This window comes from Carassius auratus, chromosome 9 (genome assembly GCF_003368295.1).
Source record: "Carassius auratus strain Wakin chromosome 9, ASM336829v1, whole genome shotgun sequence".
NCBI classification, from domain to species: Eukaryota; Metazoa; Chordata; class Actinopteri; order Cypriniformes; family Cyprinidae; genus Carassius; species Carassius auratus.
The window spans coordinates 16,968,640-16,992,602 of record NC_039251.1 but is presented as its reverse complement, the minus strand read 5'-3'; the positions used below and the strand labels follow the sequence as shown (position 1 = coordinate 16,992,602).

At 37.8% G+C, this 23,963-nt stretch overlaps 2 protein-coding genes across 3 annotated transcripts in view; both read left to right on the top strand.

The window, feature by feature from the left end:
• LOC113108537 (mannosidase, alpha, class 1A, member 2) overlaps window positions 1-6,068 on the top strand; it is an 81,697-nt gene extending 75,629 nt beyond the window's left edge. The window contains exons 12-13 of one of the 2 annotated variants that reach the window (XM_026271716.1): window positions 4,391-4,506; window positions 4,803-6,068. In XM_026271716.1, coding sequence (XP_026127501.1) covers window positions 4,391-4,506; window positions 4,803-4,935 — 249 coding nt within the window. In that variant the 3' untranslated portion in view covers window positions 4,936-6,068. The remainder of the gene's footprint in view (window positions 1-4,390; window positions 4,507-4,802) is intronic. The other variant, XM_026271715.1, reaches the window with a different exon arrangement.
• A 6,545-nt stretch (window positions 6,069-12,613) lies between these two features.
• Window positions 12,614-15,196, top strand: LOC113108535 (terminal nucleotidyltransferase 5C). Its single transcript, XM_026271714.1, has 2 exons — window positions 12,614-12,841; window positions 13,908-15,196. The coding sequence occupies exon 2, from the start codon at window positions 13,920-13,922 to the stop codon at window positions 15,087-15,089; it is 1,170 nt and encodes a 389-aa protein (XP_026127499.1). The 5' UTR covers window positions 12,614-12,841; window positions 13,908-13,919; the 3' UTR covers window positions 15,090-15,196.
• The last annotated feature ends 8,767 nt before the right edge of the window (window positions 15,197-23,963 follow it).

The window sequence follows — 23,963 nt, the reverse complement described above, 5'->3', positions numbered from 1 at the left end:
AAACACCAGACCTGTTGGTTATTGGAGGATCTTCTATTTCTGGTCTGTTAAACGCACTGGCCACCGCGTACCGTGCATGAACTGCTCGCTCACTCAGCGCGTGCTAACATAAATATATAAGTTGGTGTTTCAATACGAATACGCGTATTGTTACACCCCTAATATCTATCTATATATATATCTATATATATATATATATATATATATATATATATATATATATATATATCTGTATATTTATGTATATGTATCTATGTATGTTTTTTTGTGAGTATTATGATTTTTTTTTTTAGCACGTTTTAATTTATTTTTGTGATAAACTAAATTTTTAAAGTCTGCCATTTATTGGATAACATGCTAAAAAAAAACTCATAATACTCACAAAAAAACACACACACAGATGAGTACAGATATATATATCTGTGTGTGTATATATATATATATATATATATATCTGTATATATATCTATGTTTTTAGGAAATATGTTTGTGTTTCTAGAACAATTTCAAAGTGCTCTTGAGAATGGAGCATCATTGTTTTTTTCTCTGATTGGGTGTCATTGTTCTGCCGGTACAGTACTGTTTCACTGCAATTGGGCTTCTTTTGATGAGCCGCTAGGTGCCTGGGCTCTTTCTCTCCTTCACTCCCTCATTTTCACTCTTCCCATTTCTGTAAAAAGAGAAAGAGAGCAGAATAAAATTCACTTGTTCCCAGTCAAAGAAGGTCCTTCGTTGCTATCAGCTCTTTTTTTCCTTTTTTCTAATTTTATCATTTTCTGTTTCCAGCTCTCTCTATGTACCTTTTTCTTTCCAGAATCTCAGGGTTTTACCATCTCTTCTTTGTTTTCCTCTCACTGTCCTTTGTGTAGATTAATGGTATTGTTCATGTGTTTGGGGGGCATTCTCATCTGCAAGATTATTTAAGATTTTCTCATCAGTTCTACCTTATCTCATGTAGAGTAAGATCAGGTCAGTAAGTAAGGTCAGTTGAAGGTGAATTGCTTCATTTGGGCTGTTTTTTTTTTATTATTGCTGCTTAACTGCTATAGCGTGCACAGATGTTTTTTTATGGTGGGAAATAATGTAATTATGTCTAGGAATTCACTGATAAGCAGTAAATGGCTGTTACAATTTGTTACATTTGTTTAAAGGGGTCTTATGATGCCATTTAAAATTTTCCTTTCTTTTTGGAGTGTTACAAGCTATTGGTGTATGAAGAAGATTTGTAAAGTTGCAAAGACTAAAGGTTTAAATCCAAAGAGACAATATTTATCAAAGTTAAGACATTGCAAAGCCCCCTTAAAACGGCTCATTCAAACACCCCCCATGTCTACATCATGTGGAAATATTTGCATAATGCCGCCCAAATTTTCACTTAAAGAAGGTGTGGTTTCAGTAACCGCAGTTAGTGTTTCAGCAGCCATGTCAGGGAGATGCTGTGTGTATCTAGGTGAAAGCAAAAGCACTTTATTTGGCTTTCCGAAAGTAGATGCATTTAGGAATCTTTAAGATTACTTACAACAGAACAGCAACGCATTTTATGGATGACCATTTCGTGAACCTAGGAGAGGAGGTAATTCTGACTTTGCTATGACAATCTTGCGCTTGAACTGATGATAAAACTAATGACATTATTAACTGTCTTAATATTAATTTTGAAAGATGAAGATCACAAGTGCATGTAAAAATTTTATCATGGAAAAGGTCTTTATTTTTTGTAATTTAATTCAAAAAAGCAAACTTATTTTCTAGATTCATTGCGCACAATCTGAAATATTTAAAGAGTTTTTTTGTTTTGTTTTAATTTTGATGGTTACGACTTACGGCTTTCAACTAAATGTAAAATTTGAGATTGATTAGTTTGATTAATTGAGTATAAATACTGGGTACCTCTTGGGCTAGTTCAGAACATGCAACCACAATTATGGGAAAGACTACTGACTTGACAGTTGTGCAGAAGACAATCATCAACACCCTCCACAAGGAGGGTATGCTACAGAAGGTCATTGCTGAATGGGCTGGCTGTTCACAGAGTGCTGTATCAAAATATATTCATAGAAAGTTGACTGAAGGAAAAAGTGTGGTAGGAAAAGATGCACAAGCAACAGGGATGACCACAGACTTGGGAAGATTGTCAGGAAAAGCCAGTTCAAGAACTTGGAAGAGCTTCACAAGGAGTGGACTGAAGCCGGAGTCAGCGCATCAAGAGTCACCATGCTCAGACGTCTTCAGGAAAAGGGCAACAGCTGTCACATTCCTAGAACAAAGCCATTCCTGTTCCAGAAAAAAACGTCAGAAGCATTTTACTGGGGTTAAGGAGAAAAAGAACTGAACTGTTTCTCTGAGGTCCACAGTCCTCTCTTTAGATGAAAGTAAATTTAGCATTTCATTTGGAAATCAAGGTCTGGAGTCTGGAGGAAAACTGAAGAGGCACACAAGTCAGTAATGATTTGGGGTGCCATGACTTCTGCTGGTGTTGGTCCATTTTGGAGATTTTGAAGCACTTTATGCTTCCATCTGTTGACAAGCTTTATGGAGATGCTGATTTAATTTTGCACCAGGACTTTAGCACCTGCCCACAGTGCCAAAACCACTTCCAAGTGGTTTGCTGACCATGATATTACTGTGCTTGATTGGCCAGCCAACTCACCTGACCTGAACCTCACAGAGAATCTATGGGGTATTGTGACGAGGAAGATAAGTAACATCTGACAAACAATACAGAGGAGCTGAAGGCCGCTATCAAAGCAACCTGGGCTTCAATAACTACTCAGCAGTGCCACACGTTGATCGCCTCCATGCCACGCAGCATTGAAACAATAATTCATACAAAAGGAGCCCCAACCAAGTATTTAGTGCATAAATAAACCTTCTTTGGAAATCTTGAACATTTCGTTTTGTAAATCTTTCTTTTATTTGATCTTTGAGAAAATATTCAACAATTTTTGATATACTATATTTTGTAAATTTCTTAGCTGTAAGTCATAATCAGAATTAAAACAAAACAACTCTTTAAATATTTCAGTTTGTGTGCAATGAATCTAGAATATAAGAAAGTTTGCTCTTTTTTATTAAATAACAAAAAACTACTTAAAATAACTTTTACATTATATTATTTTATTTTTTTAGATGCAACTGTATGGTTTATATAAAAAAACAATAAACCCCTAAAAAACGAAAGGCTGCCGTTTTAAATGTAAATTTAGGCATCATAACATTAGAAAGTGTAGTATGGAAAAAAATGGAAATTCGTTTTGAGATTTGCTAAAGCTTATACTCAACAGTGTAGTTAAATCAGTGTTTTTGTTTTTTTAAGATGTTTGATGATCCAAGGGCAATATAAATGCAAAATAGAGGAAATGAAGCTGAAAGTCTTGAGTGAATCTGTGTTGAATGGGTTAATAGGAGGCTGGATCAGGCCAGCTGCTGTTGCGTTATAACCGTGTGAGGCGAGTCCTCAGTGTAGCAGCTGTTTCAGGTAGGTGAGCACATCATGCCATGTTTTCCTGGCACAGATGGCTTGCATCACTCTTGCCTGCAGAGGATGGAACAGAACTAATGGAAGCATTATTGGTTCCTGGAGAACAGGGCCAGAAAAATAGAGCAGCTTCGTATATATTCTATTTTTGGCTTGTCATTACTGTGAGTACACAGTTATGCATTGATTTGATTTGCAGTCATAAAGTGGTGATTAGGGCAGAGTTTTACTTGATATAGCACATACTGTATAGGTAATCTTTCTGAGCTGAAGCACAGGAAATAGTACATCTGGAACTGAGCTAGACTGAGTTACTCACCAGTTGGATGGTAACTTTATTAGAAACTGCAAGATATTACATGGTTTAATCAAATTTAAGTACAATAGTCTGTTGTTAGATATGTGCATAATTAAAAATCAAAGACATAGTCATAACTCAAGCGTCTTTTAACAACCTTTACCATCAAAAGTTCATCTAAAGTTCTGGGATTATCATCTGTCACCTTCACCATTTTTCACAAATTTGCTTGAACAAGGACAGTCAGAAAAAAGGACAGTCAGAAAAAAAAAATTATTAGCTTTTATGGGGACAAATATAATATTATAAGTAATAATATCTGTACTCCACTGTTCAAAGGATTGGGGGTTGGTATGTTTTTGAAAAATATACAGTAAAATAATACAGTACAAAGAGTAATATTATGAAATATTATTACAATTTAAAATAACAGTTTTCTCTTTGAATAGAGAAAACTCTATTCAAAGATTTGCTGCTAAAGAAACGTTTCTAATCATTATCAATGCTGAAAACAGTTGTGCTGCTTAATGTTTTATGCATCGTTGCTGAATAAGTATTAATTTCTTTAAAAAAAAGCTCTTTCTGACCCCAGACTTTCTCTACATTTTCTGCAGGCTATAGATAAATACTGCCGAGTAAGTGGAGGATTCTCTGGTGTTAAAGACGTCTACTCCTCCAACCCCACCTACGATGACGTCCAGCAAAGCTTCTTCCTGGCGGAAACCCTTAAGTAAAAATCATTTCATTTATAAACAATACAATGCTGAAGCTGTTCAGTTCATTGTGCTTGTGTTATTATTTTCTGTTAATGTAATAACGGTCAGCATAAGGCTAGCACTGTGAAAAGCAGTGACTTAGTTAAACAGAGGGATTTGCAAAGGAAGTAGGAGTGGAAACACAGCTAGTCATTACTGCCACCTGCTGGTGTCATTGAAACTCTGCAGTTTCCCTTTGCCGAATCTGTTTGAATAGGGACCCATGTTAGCAATCAGCAATTGTATGATCCGTATGTGTGTGTTTCTGTAGGTATCTCTATCTACTTTTCTCCAGCGATGAGCTGCTGCCTCTTGAGAACTGGGTGTTCAACACGGAGGCCCATCCTCTGCCCGTCCTGCACCTGGGCAACATCACCCTGCCTGGCAGCGAGACCCAGCGGTAGAGCGGACTCACCGGGGGGGCGCTCTCCCCCTCGCTCGCCCCTTTTCTAAACATCTCCCTCCTTGTGAAAGACAGCAGCTGCCAGTGCAAAGGAGAGGAGAGAACTATACCCACCAACCCCTGTCTCCTCCTGGACCGTGAATCATGGGACTGCAGTGAACGGAGGGGACTGGAACAGACCCATCTCTCTTTATCTATGTCTCTCTCATATATTCTCTGAAGGACAGACTGCCGGATTGATCATGTGTCTCTCTCTTGTGGCCGCAGGTCTGACATGTTCGTACACACTGTATATGCATTGGCAGACTAAAAGACCCTCTGAAATGGATGTGTGTTTCTCACTGGGGAAGGATTTTAACAAGTTAATTTGTTCTTTTTCCCCCCACTCTCCCTATAATTCGGTGGCATTTCATATCATCAGCTCAGCACTAAATCAAAATGTAGGATAAATGTTTTTTTTTTTTTTTTTGGACCAGACTGCCTTCAGAGCCTTTCACTCTCTGAGCTGGGCTTCTGCAGATGGCAGATGTTGGATGTGACCTGTGAAATCTTTCTCCAGCTGAGGCTGAATTTAGGCCAGAGGCACCAGGAATGTTCTTTTCACCTGGATTTCTCTTCAGACAGCCTCTCCGAGGTCTCTTTGTTAAGGTTAGGGGGTAAAAAGGGACACATGCTGCTATCGAACAGCTGCTGCCTGTGACACAGTCACCACCGTCATTCCAGAAACCTTCACTTTCTGCATCGTTCCATTCCCATCTTCTTCTTTTTTTTTTCCATCCATTGTGAATGCCCAGAGTGTCATTCATACTGCATTCTGAAAAAAGGATGGACTGGTGTTTGGTTATGCATCACAATGAATCACTGCTTGAAGAGACTGTATCTTGTGGAGAGAAATCACAGTGCTCTAGATGCTAATGCTCACGGCAGTCACCATTTGTTTTCATTTGTCGATCGTGCCGCTCTGTTAGACCAGACCAGATTCTTTCAACAGCCAAGGTTTACCACTAATCATAGCCAACGAGCTAGAGATTTATATATATGGGGTTAAGAGTTCATAAACACACTGTGTGCCCTTTACAAGAAACCTAGAGTAAATAAACAATGCAAGGATTTGAAATGCCATTGCATAACAACTAAGCCCATGATGTATGATGTTGGGAATACTCCCGAATGCTTTTTGTCATTTCAGTTTCTGGATGTGTCTTCTTTAGTCAAATGCATATCTCTGAGTTTTAACATGACTTATTCAGTCCTGGACATGTTTTCTGAAACACGGTGGTGGTAGACAGATTTCTGATATCAGATGATTAAACACAACCTGCAGCCAATCATATTGAAGAATTTTGTTTGTTTGTATTTATTTTTTTTGCTTTAATGACCTTTAATGAATATTGATTCAGTCTCTTTAGAAGATGTGCTCAGCCTTATGCTCTCAGACTCGAGTTGTTTTTTTGTTTGTTTTGTATCTTCAAGTGTGTAAAATGGCACATCCACTGAAGATTTCACGTAGTCGACCAGAAGGAAAGCTAATTATTTTCTCATCTTGGTTAATGAAGAAACTGTGAGAATTAGTGTGTCAGGAAGACTCGAGCACCACTGATGGGATGCTGGGTGCCATCGATCAGCCCCCTTAAGGGTCTTTCACGTTATATCGTGTCATTTCAGTTCCTCAGTTCCTAAAGCTCTCATCTGAGTGTGTGTGTGAGAGATGTGTCCTCCCCTCTAGATGGCAGCAGTGGTGTCCGGCTGCCCCTGAATGGCATTTCTTTTCTTTTCTTTTCTCCCAGTAACATGACTGACTTAATGGTGAGTGAAGCCCAGGCCAAAACTCTTCCCAGTTGTTGGTGGGTGGATTTTGACAAAGCTGTGCTCTGTATTTGTATTTTTACTGAACAAAAAAAATATAATAATAATTGTAAATATGTTTAAAATGCCACACAAATTCAATAAAGATGTTACAAGAAATGAACGTGATTTAAAAAAAAAAAAAAAAAAGCTTTTATTGTCAGGTCTTTTCTTATTAATGCATACAAAAGACTTGCAGCGGATTTCATAGTTCAGTTTCATAGTTATGGGGAATTTGAAATTCGGAATGTTAAGATGTTTAAAAAAAAGTCTCTTCAATTCTTACATTTTAGAAAAAGCTGGTTTATGTTCACATAAGAACTGAATCCTTCACTGAGCTGCATTCAGATCATAAGAATTTTGAGACATTTGTACATTTGTTCAGAAGTTTGAGGTTGGTAATATGTTTTTACTTTAATACTTTAATGCTAAAATAAAGAAACAGCAAAACTTTTTTTCAACACTGATAAATGTTACTTGAGCACCAAATCAGCATGGTAAAATGATTTCTGAAGGATTGTGTGACTGAATACTGGGCTAATGACTTCTGAAAATGTGCCATCGTAGGAATAAATTACATTTTTAAAATGCATTCACTAATATATATATATTTCCCAATATTACTGTTTATACTACATTTTATTAAATACAAGCAGCCTTTGAGAGCAAAAGAGACTTAGAGTGACATACAGCTTATTATATTATGTTATATGGATGTTGGGCATACGGAAATACACTAATGTGAACTCTTAAAATACATATTTTTAAAACTATATCTACAATCATGAATGATTGGTAACATCCTGGAAAGTCACTGGTCTAATGCGTTGGTGACCTTGTGCATTTGTTCTTAGCACAGCTTATACTGTATATAGATGGAATTTAGCTACAGCATTGACTTTTCAATTATTTCAGTAATAATATTAATGATCGAGGCTTTATCTGTTTGTTTTAAGGCCTTCATGCTGCTTTGATCTTGGCAGCACACGGTGATATTATAGGTCATGGTGAACTGGTCCTGGCACATTAACCCTGTTCTCAGTATTCACGTCATCACCATTGCAAACAGTATTTCACACATGTGAGCTTGTCATTCTCTCTTTAGCAGCAGCAGATCTGAGGGGCAAAAATGAGGGATATCCTTTTTCTTTTTTTAAAAGCTGTCCTCTGTCATTTATCTGTCTGGACTGGCCGCAGTGTGACAGGACCAGATGAATGGATGGCAAAATCTGGAGGCAGAGGTCAGAAGTCGGGTGTCATTTGCCCTCTTTCAACAACCTTATTGACACAATGTGACCCTGTCATATCATCTCTGAACAATAAAGGACTTCTCCTTCCATACAGTCAGGTCCATAACCGAGACCACTAGTGGAAATCCTTGTATTTTAAATTTTTCTAATTTAATGCAAATAAAGTTTTTGAGTTGGCATGAACTTCACAAGTGCAAAACCTGATGAACGTTCTCCAGCGTCATATGAGAACGATCCAGAGAGTAACTTGTGCTTCAGCAGAAGCAAAATCAAATGTTGAATCTTATGTACAGATTGGGTTTCATCATGTTTAGTTTAGGGTCAACTGTTGCTCAGTGGAAAGCAGTGAGTGATAAGCTGATGAAACTGGCATGTTGCTAGTGTGTGGAGCAAAAAGCAAAAAAAAAAAAGAAAAGCACCAAGGTCACTGTGAACCAGGTAGGTCAGCTGGCAGCTTTTACTAATGATAGCCGAACGATTACACACTGACAGAGAGCTCCAGTGGCTCTTTCAGAAGAGCATATGGAGCACCAGTTATTTTATTTCTAAGTAAAATATAACTTTTAAAATCATTTTGATACACTGACTTCTAATAGTGTCAATGGCTTCTGTTTTGTTCCTACACTCCCCAAAATGCATTTCTTCATGCAAATACTGTGCTGCTGGAGTAAGCTGTCCAGTTGAATGGGACGCTATGTTGCATGTCATTTAGTATCTTTACGGATATTTTCTCCTCTGGGTGTGTTGTGTTTCTGTTGAATAAAACACATTTTAAAACTAAATTACAACATGGTCTTAGCCTTATTAATCATATGTGCCAATATTCTTTTTGAATGATGAGCTAGCTAATGCCTGATCTGAGCTTTTTGGAATGAAGCTCATCAGTCTTATGTGTGTAATAGTACTAAAATTGATTTGCTTCAGCATCCAGTTTTAAAATGGACAAGTGCGACACAACACAGGACCAATGTAATGAAATTTAATTTAAAAAATTTTTTAACGCATATAATATTTGTAAAACTATGTAAATGTGTTGGATTATTAATTCATAATACCATTAAATTTTTGTGGAGTTGCACCACATGATACTGTTTTTACAACCAGAAATAATCTTGTCTTGTCCTAATTCTCACGGTGATATCACTTCCTGTTTGTTTGTGTGTGTGCGCGTGTGTGTGTGTGTGTGTGTATTTTGTTTCCAAGCCACATGGCTTTGGATTGGTGGATAAACCAAAGAGTTAACACTTTTATTAATTAATTAATTTTATTTTTACAGCAATTTCATTCATTCATCTTATTAATTGCATTTTAATATATTTTTGAACAAATTAACACTTGAAAATGAATGTCAAGTCATTGAACCATCTGCCTGATTGATAGAAACAATTGTCCCATAATTTACTCATCTTCAAGTAGTTTCAAACCTGTATGATTCTTTTTTTCTTTGGAAGTGTCAGTCTACAACCCATAATACCCAGCCACCCCTTTACACTGGAAGCCAATATGCACCAAAACTAATAAGTTAACATCATCCTTCCAAATATCTTTTGTGTTCTGCAAAAGAAATGAAGTTATACAGGTTTGGATTGACATGAGCATGAGTAAATGACAGTATATTTATTTTCGAGTGATCTTTAGCCACTGTAGCTTCTACCAGCTGACAGATTAATTTGTCATCAGTTGAGAACCAGAGCTCCGTCCTTTTGGTAATAACCAGACCCCTCTCCTGAGGACGCAGAACACTGCATTGTGTTTTTGTTTTTCAGGAGCTCTGAATTTTAATCAATAGATGCCAGAGGGTTGCTGATGTCACGGGAAGGAGAGGATTATGAATGTCATCATGAGTCACTGGACTGATAGACAGGGGGAAAAAACAATTGCGTGGACGTCCACAAACGTAGTGGAGTGTTTAATGTGTTAATGGCCTGGATGTGCGTGTGCGCGCATCCTTCAGTATGTTTAATGTGTTAATGGCCGCCGGTTAACCATCCGTAGCTTGGACAGTGAGTCATTTCCACTTGGCGCAGAGCCCAGCTGCAGCAGGTGGCATTGTCACTCCTCACAAACTAAATGGCATTCACCTTCAACAAAACACTGCTTAATTTCTACTCGATTCAGTGCTCACTGTTAAGTTTATTTATTCTATTAAATCCATCTGGTAAAGAAAACGCTTGCTTAGCTTCATAAGACTTTATCCCCTGGTTTCATAGAAAAAGCTTAAGCTAGTCCCAGACTAAAATGCATGTTTGAGCTGTCTCAACTGAAAATATTTTGCTCTGACATATCTTAAAATATGTCAGTGTCATTGTTCTGTGTCAAGATGCACACCTGTAATGTTTTCTTCTAAGGCATTTTTGTAAAAGTTGCTTAAAACTAAGGTTTGTGAATCCGGGCTGTTATGTATTGTTAGAGATTTCTCAAAGGCTGTTCTTGATTAATGATGAAAGAAATCTTGCTTTGATGTTCAATGTGTTCTCATCGTCCAACAAAGGATTGACAGATCATGGTTCAAGTCTCCAAAACTTCTGAATTAAATGTATTAAACTATTTAGTCTTGCTTTCCAGTGGGATTTTCATAACATTTGTGATGGAGTTTAATGAGAGCTAAGTGATATAGAATCTAGATATAGTTTTTCTCTCGTGTTTATGACTCATTATATTTTTTAGGTAAATTCACTAACCAGTTTGGGCAGTAATAACCCAGATGTTTTTCATTTTGTACATACCTGCACTGACCACTAAAAACACTTTCATTCTCTTATGTAGCACATCTTTGATGCTTCTTGCTCATTTCAATACTGTATGTAAAGGTTTCATCTCATTTGGACGAACCTCATGCATAGTTACGGATTAAAAAAACAAAAAAACATCTGATGCTAACCCTTCATATGACATACAAGCTTAGCTAAGATAAAACTCTGCTTTGCTGTCAAGATTAGAAATTCAATCGAATGTGTAAGATATGGTGCCATTATTCCCTATAACAATCTTCAATGTTGATTTTTGTGTGTGTATGAATCAGCATGGGAATGATGCTCCCATCATAAATGTCAACGACTTTTTTCTTATCTCATATAATACCAATACCTCACCATTGACGTCATGTAAGATTATCACAAAACTGTTAGGACAGTCCCTCATATCCAGTTTCTAATTCTCTCTCTGTTGCTGTCTCATTCTATCTTTATTTTTCTAGGTCATTCACAAATTCATTTTCGTTCAGACCCAGCACACAATAGTGGAGTTTCCTCATATGCGACTGAGCAATCATTTCCTGTTTCGCTTTCTTGTGTAATTTATACCCACATCATTGCTAAGAAAAGATTCTGAAGGAAGCAATCAGACTGGAATATCCCTCCCTCATATTTCCACTGGAGGCTGCACAAGGTCCGTTGATTTACTCAGCAGCATCAGTGATGATGTAGTGCTGCTTTCCTATAGGGTTTCCCCACATGTCCTTTACTTACTAGGCTCTTTTACTCCTTCAAACCCACTGTCCACAGTTTCACTGACACATCACCGCTGCTTATTCTTTATGGACCACTCAGTGTCTAAATGTAATGATTATTTGAGTTTCTTGTAGATCCAGCTTTTCCAAGACAAATATTAATTAGTGTCTGTTGTTCTCACAGTTATAAAAGACACAAAAGAGCATTTGTGTGACAGGTATGTTTGTGAGGGACAATTTTTTTAAAGTGTCCTCACAAATATAGTGGATTCATGTTTAGAATGATTTTGTATGAGTTTCTCACAATATTAAAGGTTCCTGAATTGTTCTGCTTGTACTTTACTGATGTAGGCCTACGGACATGAACAGTTTTGTGTGAGGATTAAGGTTGGGTTAGCCTTAGGCTAAGAAGTAGGTAAAATCACTCTGTAGCTATATGTAAATATTTCTACAGTAACTGCCTAACGTTACCTGATTCTTCCATATTTCAACAATTCAACATATGGTGCAAATGAAAGCTAGATCCAGCAGAATTTCGGGAAAAAAGCAGTTGTTTTTAAGTTACAAGTTTTAACTTTTAAGTTTAATTTATCTATTCCTCATAGCCCACAAATGTAGAGTTTTATTTCATCAATAAAAATGTAAAAATATAATACTAATCGTTATCGAGCATTAGCAAATTATTTTATCTGTTATATAATTTGCGCGCTGACAAAAATAAGAGGCTTAGCTTTAAATATTTTTAACTGATAGCCAAGCTTAATACTTAATGCACCTAAAAAAAAAGAAAGAAAGAAAGAAAAAGAAAAACTAAAAAAGAAACCTCAGGTTACCAAATGTGTTCTAGTTAGCATAACCTGCTCTAACTACTCCCTTCAAAAGCCGGATGTCAAACTCTACAAGTGCCTGTGGTCTCCAGGCAACACAAAAACCTCTTCAGCCAATCACAGGCTTCGCCTGGCGCATTGATACCAGCGAATAGAACGCCGTATGTTTTTGAATCCATAGATGCCTTGTATTGCAGTGTTTAGCACGGAAGCAATGGTAAGTAAAATGCAGACAGATTATTAAATTGTAAACAGATTGTTAAATAAAATAAATATTTATATGTATGCTGTTTGTGTTGATGACAAGGCTTCGGAAAAATAGTGCGCAGTGGAGGTGCGGAGAAGCAGGTTGTTTAGTAGGCAGTTATAAGAGAGCGCGCATGTGTGTGCTCTTCAGATCTGAAGCTCTAGCATTTGACGACTGAACCAACGAACGAACGGATGGATGGAGCTGCTGCTGGTGCGAAACCTTGTTTGACATCCACTACTCTGTGCCGACCACGTTGCTGAGCACTTCAGGTGGATTTACTGAGAACAGTAGGTGGACATAATTCGTATTTATAACTTGATATAAACGCGTTGGATCTGTGTGATTCGTATGCAATCGGGAGATTCACTTCAAAGTTTGTGTTTGGGAATAAGTGCAGGGATGGTATTTTGGTTTCTTTGGTCTGAACGATAATCTCGCGCAGTTTGTGGCTCTGTTGGTCTCTCGCGTGCGCGGTTTCAAACTATAATTTTTATATACATCATACTCCGATTAAATAACTGTTTTTATTCTATATATTTTTTCAACCAGATGCATTGAGTTTGGAACAGTGAACGTTTTTATTTCCGCACATGGGCTCTTGTTTTAATAAAATTCAGGTAACGTTAGTTGAAAGTTCGCGTGCTGACCGCCATGTATCTTCTAACGTTAAAGGTCCAATGTGAAATTTTACCATAATTTGGAAACAATCCAAAGGGGTTCCTCCTGGAATTCTTATAATATTCAAACATAAAAAAGGTAAAAATCAGGGGTTTCTAACATGTTTATTTACCAATAAGACAATGATTACCAATAGGCTAAAATATGACTCTGGTCTAAGACATCATTAAGAAAAATAATAATAATTCTGTAAAGTCTGTCTAGTATCAAGGCATTATTCAGATACATTGTAAGTAGAGTTCTATATTTTTTTTTAGGGCTTCTAATCTTTTTATCCTTTAAATTCTTTCTCTATTTTAAAATGATCATGGGAAGTTTTTTAGCCATCTGGTTTAGACGTTTCTTTTAAGTGAATCATTAGTGTGAGTGACTGATCAATGCTTTTTTTTTAGTTTTTATGTTTTTAGCTGGTAATCATGTTGAATTAGTTGAGGAGCAGCTGAGTGTCTGTCTCAGTTTAAATGATTCAGTTTCTGTTTAGAGTTTGTTTGTCCTTGAGGAAAGCCTGCCAATCAATGTTAGCTTTTCTGTTATGAGAGAGCAGTGAACCTTTAATTACATTGTGTTTTCTTTCAGTTCAGGCTTATTGTCCAACTAAACTAACTCTAGTTTTGTTTTTGTTAGAGATTTTTAAAGATTCCTTGAAATTGTTTTTGCGCTTATATTTTATCTCAGGAAACTGCATAGATGGCAAACATGGCCTCAGCCTCATCCAGCAGTGAAAGTGAGTCACAAAGCGTGCTTACCTGGGAGCAAGTGAGCCGCTTGAACGACGTGCTGACGGAGGCCGTGCCAGTTCATGGACGAGGCAACTTTCCCACCCTGGAGGTTCGTCTGAAGGATATCGTACAGATGGTTCGGAACCGTCTGGAGCTGAGGGGCATTATGGTCAAAGATGTCCGCCTGAACGGCTCCACCGCCAGCCACGTGCTGGAAAAGGACATCGGCTGGAGCTACAAAGACCTGGACGTCATCTTCAGGGTAGACCTTCCTCGGGAAAAGGAGTTCCAGGTCATCAAAGATGTGGTTTTGAGCACTTTGTTGGACTTTCTGCCAGAGGGGGTGAACAAAGAGAAGATCACTCCCATGACCCTAAAAGAGGCCTATGTCCAGAAGCTGGTCAAAGTCTACACAGAGCAGGACCGCTGGTCCCTCATCTCACTGTCAAACAACAACGGCCGCAATGTGGAACTTAAGTTTGTGGACTCGATCCGGAGACAGTTTGAGTTTAGCGTGGACTCCTTCCAGATCATTTTGGACTCCGTGCTGTCATACTATGACTTCTCAGAAAACCCCATGTCTCAGCACTTCCACCCTACTGTGGTCGGGGAGAGCGTGTACGGCGACTTTGCCATGGCTCTGGACCACCTCAGGAAAAAGCTCATCGCCACCAAGCGGCCGGAGGAGATCCGCGGAGGCGGTTTGCTCAAATACTGCAACCTCCTGGTGAGGGACTTTAAGCCCACAGATGAAGATGAATTTAAGGCCCTGGAGCGCTACATGTGCTCCCGTTTCTTCATTGACTTTCCCGACATTGGTGAGCAACAGCGCAAACTGGAGGCTTATCTGCAAAGCCACTTTGTCGGTGAGGAGAAGAACAAGTACAACTACCTCATGATCCTGCGACGGGTCGTGAACGAGAGCACCGTGTGTCTCATGGGACACGAGAGGCGGCAGACGCTTAACCTCATCTCGCTGATGGCGTTTCGTGTTCTTGCTGAGCAGAACGCCATACCTGATGCATCCAGCGTCACCTGTTACTACCAGCCGGCTCCGTATGTCAGAGACCTGAACTTCAACAACTACTATGTGGCCTCTTGTAACCAGTCCATTCCTACTTGGTTGCCTTGTAACTAAGACTCAAAGATGCTTGTTCAACAACAAAATCCATGAGCAGGCCAGAAAGCCGGATATTTGGCCGTAAGGGATGTTTCCCTCTGTAGGCATAAAGGATGTTTAAAATGACAAGCGTTTCCTTTCTTTTCTTTTTTTTTTTTTTTTTTTTTTCTTTTTAATTCCTTCTCTGCAGAGGTGCCAATACATTTCTAATTCAAAGTGATATATTTTTAGAGTTTTGAATTATTTTTTTCTTTCTTTTACTTTAATATTCTTACATTTCGATTTGTTTGCTCTCATCTCTGTCCCTGACCTGAGAGATTAATTTGTTTCCATATTGAAGAGGAATGATTCCCATAGTGCCTTAATGTACTCTAACCTTAAAAATGAAGGAAAATGCATATTGGGACAAATTTAATATTTTTCCTGTGTGTTACAAAATAAAAAGGCCAAAAAAATAAAATAAAATAAAATAATGTTCTTAGAAATTTGAAGGAGAGAAAAAAAAGACAAAATTAAAAGAAAAAGATATGAAAAATGTGAGCACAGGTGAAATAATAGGTATTTTAGGACGGAAGTTATCAGGAGTTTTTTTTTGGAACACTGGTGGGCAGCTAAATTCTTTTTGTTCTCAAATAGAAATGTGAACCGAATCATGTTCAAGTATTCATGGCAACGTGCTTCAGATTGCTGTGTAAATGAATACTGAAGACTTTTCTGTTTGAGAATTTGTCATTTATAAACTGGTTCGGTCTTGCCAGTTACATGAAGGTGAGATCGAAAATTGAATTTGGTTGCAGCATTTTTGCAAAAAGATGCTTTGTCCTTTTCCCAGTGACCCAGAGCAGTTAAACAGTCCATTTTAATGAAGATCCTCAGCTGTAGTCATTAAACCTTCCTTCATCTCTTATTAACATTGCGTCTGTGTTTAAATGGGACAGAGAGGTAATACTTGTCCATACAAGGTTGGACGATCTGTCCTCCTGAGCTTTTTGCGGCCATTAGCAGACTTAGCACTGCCGTGTGTAACAAGACCTCCAGCTAACAGCCTAGCCAAGCCAAATGGTGTCACAGCGCTCTAAAATTATCCCTTCCTGCACCTCTCGGGATGTGCCTTGAATGGACAGCATGTGGGTGGAATTTCTAGTGGGGCAACTGTCTTTCCTCTGCTTCTCGCTAGAGTCACTGTAGATGAGGGGTGAATGCTGGAATGTCACAAAGTCTTTTCTGGTAATTGAGGTCTGGGAAGGGTTACCGTAGCTGAAGGATATACCCAAAGCTCGTTTAAATGGATGTAAAAGCATGTCCGTGTGAATTCCTTTCCAGTTTTGGATCTAATCGATGTTGCTGCTCTTGATCTTTATTGAGCTTCGACGTCTCCTGTCTTGGTCCTTTGTCAGTGAATTTGCTTCACATTGCAGTCGTCAGTTGGGTCAAGCTAGTTCTGTGCTTTTTGTACGTTAGACAGTATTAAATTATGTAAATGTCTATACTTGTCCGTCTTCTCCTGGCCCCCCGTCATGTCCACGTGTAGTTCCTCTTTCGACATTGGTCCATTCAGAGAAGGGTAGTACTCTGCTAGCTGCTCTTACGTAATGGCCGACAGCTGCCCCCTGCCCCTCAGGTTTCCTCTTGGCCTCACTCACGCACCACAGCTCCTGCTGCTTCAGCTTGTACAAGCACATGCTGCAGATAACCATGAGCCACGTTCCTTTCTCTTATCTGAGCTCACAGACTTTTAGGGTAAAGAGAGAAGGGTCACATGGCCTCGCATTCAGTGGGTAACACCCCAAAGTGCTTTTGAGCTGAAATAGATTTTTACTCGTACATTGTTTTTTTTTTTTTGTATTTTGGCCCCACACTTTTTTTCCCTCAGTATTTTTGGGACATGCAGACTGTGGACCAATGTTTGAACCAGCAGCACAGCACACATGTGCCTTTTTGTGATTACCCATTTGGATTTTGAAGACCTTGTAGCTCATCCTCTCTGGTTTCAGAATAATTTGGTGCCATAAAATTTTTTGCCAGTCCTTTAAATAAGGGTGAAGGAGGATGAATGACTCACTTTTTTTTTTTTTTTTTTTTTTTTTTTTTTTTTTTGTCTCATGTCACACATTTCTTTTTCTTTTTCTAATTGCAGTTGTGTAGTCATTCGAGTTGTACTGAGTCATTGTCCCGTCTTTTCAACATCACCCTCCTAACCAAAGCAAGTACTGTGCACTACACAGCATTTTCAAAACCTGAAAAAGGCCAAATTAAGAACCCATATCAAAGAATGCACTTTACAGGCCTTCTACTCCAAAGCTATTCATCATCTTAAGCTACAAGGTGCCCCCCCCCCCCCCTTTTTTTATTAATCTAATATGGGGGAGTCTCAGGGACATGATAAAGGGCTACAGTGTGTCTTGAGGATAACAACTCTTGTTCAGCCAACTTCCTGAAAAGTGAAACAATTTGAAAAGCATTGTATTAGGAAGTTAAAATGTTCACTCATCAGGAACAAGTACTCTTGTTTCCAAACTGGTTTTCTCTTTCTTTCTGTGTGTGTGTGTGTGTGTGTGTGTGAAATCTAGTTTGTATGATCTGTAGTGGTTGGCTAACAGAATCTCACCTTAATCTGTTTTTTTTTTTTTTTTTTTTTTTTTTTGTGAAACGAAAAGAAACATGCTTTTTGTTTTGTGTGCTTTTTATCTTGTCCAGATGTGCTTCACATAGATAAGGTCTGGTGTGATGAGGCTTGGCTCATTTCCTTTTTGAAGTCTGTGTAAAGTGTGTTTCTTGGAAAGGGAGTGTTAAAATGGGAAAACATGCTTTTTGTGTTTTTGAATTCATATTCTGTTCTTTTTATTTTCTTTGTCCCCTGTCAGCTGTAATTCCATATTCCCCAGTGTTACCCTTTATTCAACAGACAAAGGTGTTGGAGCTTTTGTAACTCCGCTCTGAATGCATCTGTAACCGTGTGTGCCGGGGCGGTCCATTGGATTTGGACGTGCTTGTCTAAAGTACAAGTCTTAATGATGATCGAGGCCTTTTTGAAGCCCTTTTGCAATGTTGCAAGAAGAGTTGTGGATTTCAGCAGAATTTGTTTACGTTTTCTGTGATTTATTTGTCTTGTTTGTCCGTTAGGATGCTAATGATTGTGAGTTTAAAAAAAAAAAAAGTGAAAAATGGAAGTCGCACTATTATTTTGAAGTCATTATGTCTGCTCTCTGATGTCGGCATGGTGATTTGATGTAAATTTATTGTGCCATTTTGTTTCTCAGCACTTTTACCTCACTATAATTTTCCTTTGGATGGAATTGAGAATAAGGAAAATGTGTATCAAGGGGAAAAATAAAGTATTGAAAGCCCATTCTTTTTCAAGTTCTTTTCTTTGAAAATAAAAATCCAGTGGATATTTTCAATAAAATTGTGTATTCATTTCCTATAATAAAAATATTTATTAATTTTGTTAAACTTCAAGTTTTAGTCATGACTGTTACAGTAGATTTGCTATTTGAGATGGAACACTTTATTCTTTCTTCTAATGGAGACTGATAGTTTAAGTGTTTGAATGATCCGGGTTCACTGAGGTGTTTATTCCCAAGGGTTCTCTGGCCCCTGTGGTGTTCGTCTCTGCTGCATTGCTCCACTGCCCTTAAAAGCACAAGTATGAATCAGCAGTCTCTGCCGCGGGCTCGAGCTGTTCTCTGTGCCTGATACAGATAGTCCTGCTCTATATCCATCACATGGGCTAAAATTTCGAATCTTTTATTAGTCCTTACTTGTACATGCATGCAATTTTATATGTGTGTGTGTGTGTGTGTGTGTGTGTATATATATATATATATATATATATATATATATATGGGCTAAATGACACTTTGAAAATATTAAATGCCTCTTTATGTACCATTTATCCTGAAATTGTATTAGGGTTCGCAAGGCACTGATCATATAATGCAGCACAAGAGATCTGAGCTTTAAAACCTCGGTCTAGCTGTGAAGGGAAATTCCCTGAACGGTTTCTGCTTGCCGATAGTGTTACGGATCAACATACTCACTATTAGATGCATCAAACTTCCTTGTTAGTGTTCAATATTTATAGTGTTGGATATTTAATTAGGACATGACATTTTTTTATTAAAATGAATTGAAATGTCTATATATCTAATACATGTGCCTTTTAATGTGTTCTTTAATTTTTATAAGGTTTTGAATTAAATTAAATATGTGTATGAACTTATTTTTATTGTCATTATTATTAGTACTTAGGTTATTTATTTATTTTAAGCTTCAAGGGAGAATCTTGATTGTGTTGCCTGTTAGAAAAAAAACTGAATAGTGGAATTCGGTGCATTACATTTCCATAGTTACGCTTAATTGTGCGCATTGACAAAATGTTGTGGGAGGAATTTTTACCGTTCACTTGGTAACATCTGGAACTCTCCCATATTCCATGTGCTCAAATGAAAGGTAAAGACCTGCAGGTGTGTGCGGCTGATAATCGAAGGCTCAGGACAGTGAGTGCGTTCACTTCACACAAGTCACTGGAGGCCACTGCCAGAACAATACTGAGTGAATATGGCTGGCCAACAATGACTGATTTCTGGAACAGTGCTGATAGAAACATTTAGAGGCAAACAATGAAAGCACAGAACACAGCACAATCTTTATCTAGAGAATCCCCTCTCTCCATTCTCTTCAGTACTATCATTTATAAGAGACATATGGCTGAGAGAAAGTTCCCTGTTTGAAATAAGGCTCATTAGATTGCACAGCGTTTTTGTTTTGTATAAAACATGCCAGGTTTCTGTGCGCACAGAGGTTATGCTGAGGAGAGCATATGTTTCTTCAGAATATTTATGCCTGTTGTCAGATACACTTTTAATTAGTCTTAAATTTTATTTCAGTGAACCCATACGAGACTGTAAAAGAAATGAACACTGAGTCTTTATTCCCACAAAACTATCAATCAAGCTGCTGAGTTGTTTTCAGGACTTAGGAGATAGCAATTCTGTAATTATGGAACGAAGAAAATGTCTGTTTCCCAGGTTATAAATCGTATGTAGGCTAGTTAATACATAATGTATGTAATGGTCACCGCTACTGGATCAGGAGCAGTCAAAAGCAAAGATAAACACATTTGTTTGACATCCTTTTTGTGATGATATGTGGAGCAGTACACAGAGAGAATATTCCCATGGCGTTCTTTGTGAAGCTGGAGAGGTTCAGCGTGATGCTCATGTTGTGCTACATAAGCAGAAGCTGCAAGTGGCAAACTTCTCAATCCTCTGAGAAATCGAGCAGCTTAAGCAAACTGTCTTTCCTGGCCAGGAAATGGGCAGGCTGCTCAAACACTGCCTGCATCAACATCTTTCAAGAGGTGCCATTTATAGGAGCTCAAGGTCCTGAGAAACAGGTGAGAGATGAAGGGAGGGATGCCAGATGTTCTTGTGGCTGAAACAGAGAGAATGAGAAACGTAGGGTGGGGTAAGGGGGAGTAAACTCTACCGAAGCTGGGTATTTTTTGACCTTGTCTGTAGCATTTCTCAGAAACAATCTTATTACTCCTCCCTAAGTTCCTTTGCACCTCCCCCTGGTTTGACAGTACTCAGAAACCTGTAAGCCGCAACCCCCAAGCTCCCCACACGCTTTTACGCTGAGTCACAAACTCCATATGATAGTCTTCAGGAAGATGTGTGGTCTCGAAGATGTGACTGTACATGCTTATGTTACTGACAGCAGTGTGGCATGATAGTAAAAATCTTTAATAAAAAATACTTAATCCTATTGTATATTACAGGAGAGACCAGGGTCACAAAGAGTAATTTTGTAAATTCAATTTTTTTAATTCATTACAAACTATATATAATATTAAATGCTATTGGTTTGTAACGTTTACATTTTTGCTGCTTAATTATTCTTAATAATCATTAATGCTTTTGTTTCATCTTTTATTTCTTAATTTGTGTGTGTATAGCCTATATACAAACATACATAGGTGCAAGGTGATCAAGATAAACTGTCACAAAGAACTAGACACTAAACAGCCATATATAGACACACACACACACACACACACACATATATACACACATTTATTGCTAAAAAAAGTATTTAATTCGCTGTTAGATGTCTAGTTCATTGTGACAACTTACCTTGTTGCATGGTCAGTATGCTTTTTTTTTTTTTTCTTGGCAATAACAGTGGGACAATTCTGTGTAAACTGATGTTCAAAAATAAACTTAAAAATAAATATTGTCCGGAGTAAAAGTGTGACTGCTAACTCTGGTCTCTCCTATATGACATTTTATTACCTTGCATAATTTTTGCAATAAAAAAAATATATATTTTTGTTTTCACGAAATTGTCATAAAATGAGTGAAAATATAAAAACAGAGAATATTGAATGCAAGCAGTAAAAAAGTAAGAAAAGATGCTAAATGTTTCATTTGCAGTGACATTTGAACCATAAGTGAACTAATAAAATACTCTAATGTTACTATTTCTGCATGCAGCCATGTCTCAGTCTTCTGAACAATATGCAATAAGATACGGCCCGGATCTAGTTTCTAAACTTAAAACCTAATTTCATTTTTCTAATTTGATTTATATCCATGAACTCGTCCCCGTTTCTGAAGGCACGGAAAGAAAAAAACCCTCCAAGGTTTGGAAATTAGTTTTCTTTTATTTTTTATTTTTTATTTGCTTCGCTTTTGTGAAGTTACAGCGTTAGATTCCGTATAAATGTCAGTCAGTAAAAATGACTTACTGTTTGCTCATGTCATCACTTTCATGAAGATTCCTCATCTTGCTCTCGCATTTCAAATAAACATCTTCGCACCAAACCATTTCGTGCGTGAACGATATCGTTTCCCAGAAACATTTACAGGCAGAATTTTACAACAAATGGATCCGTGTAGATACACATTGTAATATTTTATTATGAATCAACAACACAGAGATGTAGTAAGTGTGCTGCTGCCCCCCACTGAGCAGTGAGATCCACAGCAGCACAGTGACCCGCTCCTGGCCTCCGACTGCGCCAGTAACAGACAGTAAGCAGATGCTCTTCAGTTCCAGCGCTGTCTATGTTCATTCTCCCAATTAATCATCCTGCTCCCTGTAGTGCCAATTAGTCTGTTTTATTTCATACTGCTTAAACCGGATCGCTTCAGTAGGCCATATTTCTCTCTAGATCACAGTCAGTGCGATAATAAAGTCATATGTAGACAAACATTGCGATAAAGAACCATGATATAATAATTTCTAACCGTGAAGATTCTATCTTTCATACTCACCCTCGTGTCTATTCTGCAGAACATGAAAGATAATCTTTCACATACAAACTGTTTTGGTTCCCATTGGGTGCTGAAACTGTGTGGATATCAACATTCTTCAAAATATCTTCTTGTGTTCTTCAAATGAAAGAAAGTCATCCAGGTGTGGAACAACATGAAGGTAAGGAAAGTAAGTTTCGTTTTCGGGTGAACTATTCCTTTAATATTTTCTGTGCACGAATGATGTCCAAACTAACTAATGATCGGAAAACACTTGGAAGTGAGAGTGAATGCAGTTCAATTGCATGACTATATGCATGTATAGGGTAATTAATGCATTTGATTAAATGGTGACTGATGTAAGGAAGGTTATTTAAGGACAGCTCATGTAAGCCTACAAGACCAGCCAGTGATGATTAGACACATTGTCATATCTCCATTTCCCAGACACCCCTGCTGATTTCTGATGGTGTTGTCATACTGGCTCTGATTCACAGTGTAATGCCGAAGCAACCTTATCCAGGTGTTTCAGTTCAGAGGAGCTCTTCTGACCTCTCAGACATGGTGAGAGCTCTGCTGAAGACGGATTCATTTTCCTCACCACATGCGCTGCCTCAGAGACACTGGGCTGACTGCTGCCCTATCAGCGCTGCTTAAAAGATTAAAAACAAACAGCATGACAGAAATATATCATGTGCTGTTGAACCAGTCCGACTGAGAATATATGGATGGACATGAAACAGGCGGTCCACTCGATTCAATGGAGTTTTAAGATTGGGGAAGGAATTGCTGCAGCTATATGGAAAAGTTGAAGAGATATTTTACACAGACTCGAGGCTGTAAGTGACTTGAAGTGTGAGAATTTGTATGGATTTGGTACCGATCCTGTAGTGCTGTAAGACAAGTTTTTTTTTTTCTTCAAAACAAAAAATATGATTATTAAAAGAGTGACATCTGTCTACTGCAATAAAATATGATAGCAAATATTACAGAGATACTGGTTGCTTCACATTCAACAACCATTTTTAATTTATGTTGTGATTAAAACACACACACACACACAGCATAAATGGTCACTATACTATACTGAGGATTATTCTTCCTCCATAAAAATTGTCTTCATATTTAGATCTGTTTCATGAGTAAAGACAAAGAACAAACAGATTTTCTGCAAAACCACCACAGATGCTCGACCCTCAAAAACAAGTTTGCATTCCATGTAAGTATTAAATTCATTGCTTTAAAACAAATTAAAGATACCATAATAAGACAAAAAGAGCTTTAAAAAAAATGGTTTTCAGTTTTAAATATCTTATCAACCTTATATTTCAACGTGGAAGCCATTTTCTCACTTCTGGTTTATTAGCCACTGTGGGGAAAACGCGAAAAATAATAACAATTGGTTTGCACAACAAACCAATGTGTTCATAATAAAGATAATACATTTAAAATAACATGGTAAGATACAACAGCTGTACAGTGAAAAATAGCTGGAAGCGGACGAGACCGGAAGTTTGGCATGTAAAATGTACAAATGGCTCTTACAGGAAAAATAATGTGGATAGAAACCTTTGGTGAGTGGTTTTATAAAAGTACAGCTAAACTCGGTTATTTGATTTTGATTAAACTATTT

Excerpts from the sequence above, each read along its gene's own strand:
- LOC113108535 (XM_026271714.1), top strand. The coding sequence starts at position 13,920 with ATGGCAAACATGGCCTCAGCCTCATCCAGCAGTGAAAGTGAGTCACAA.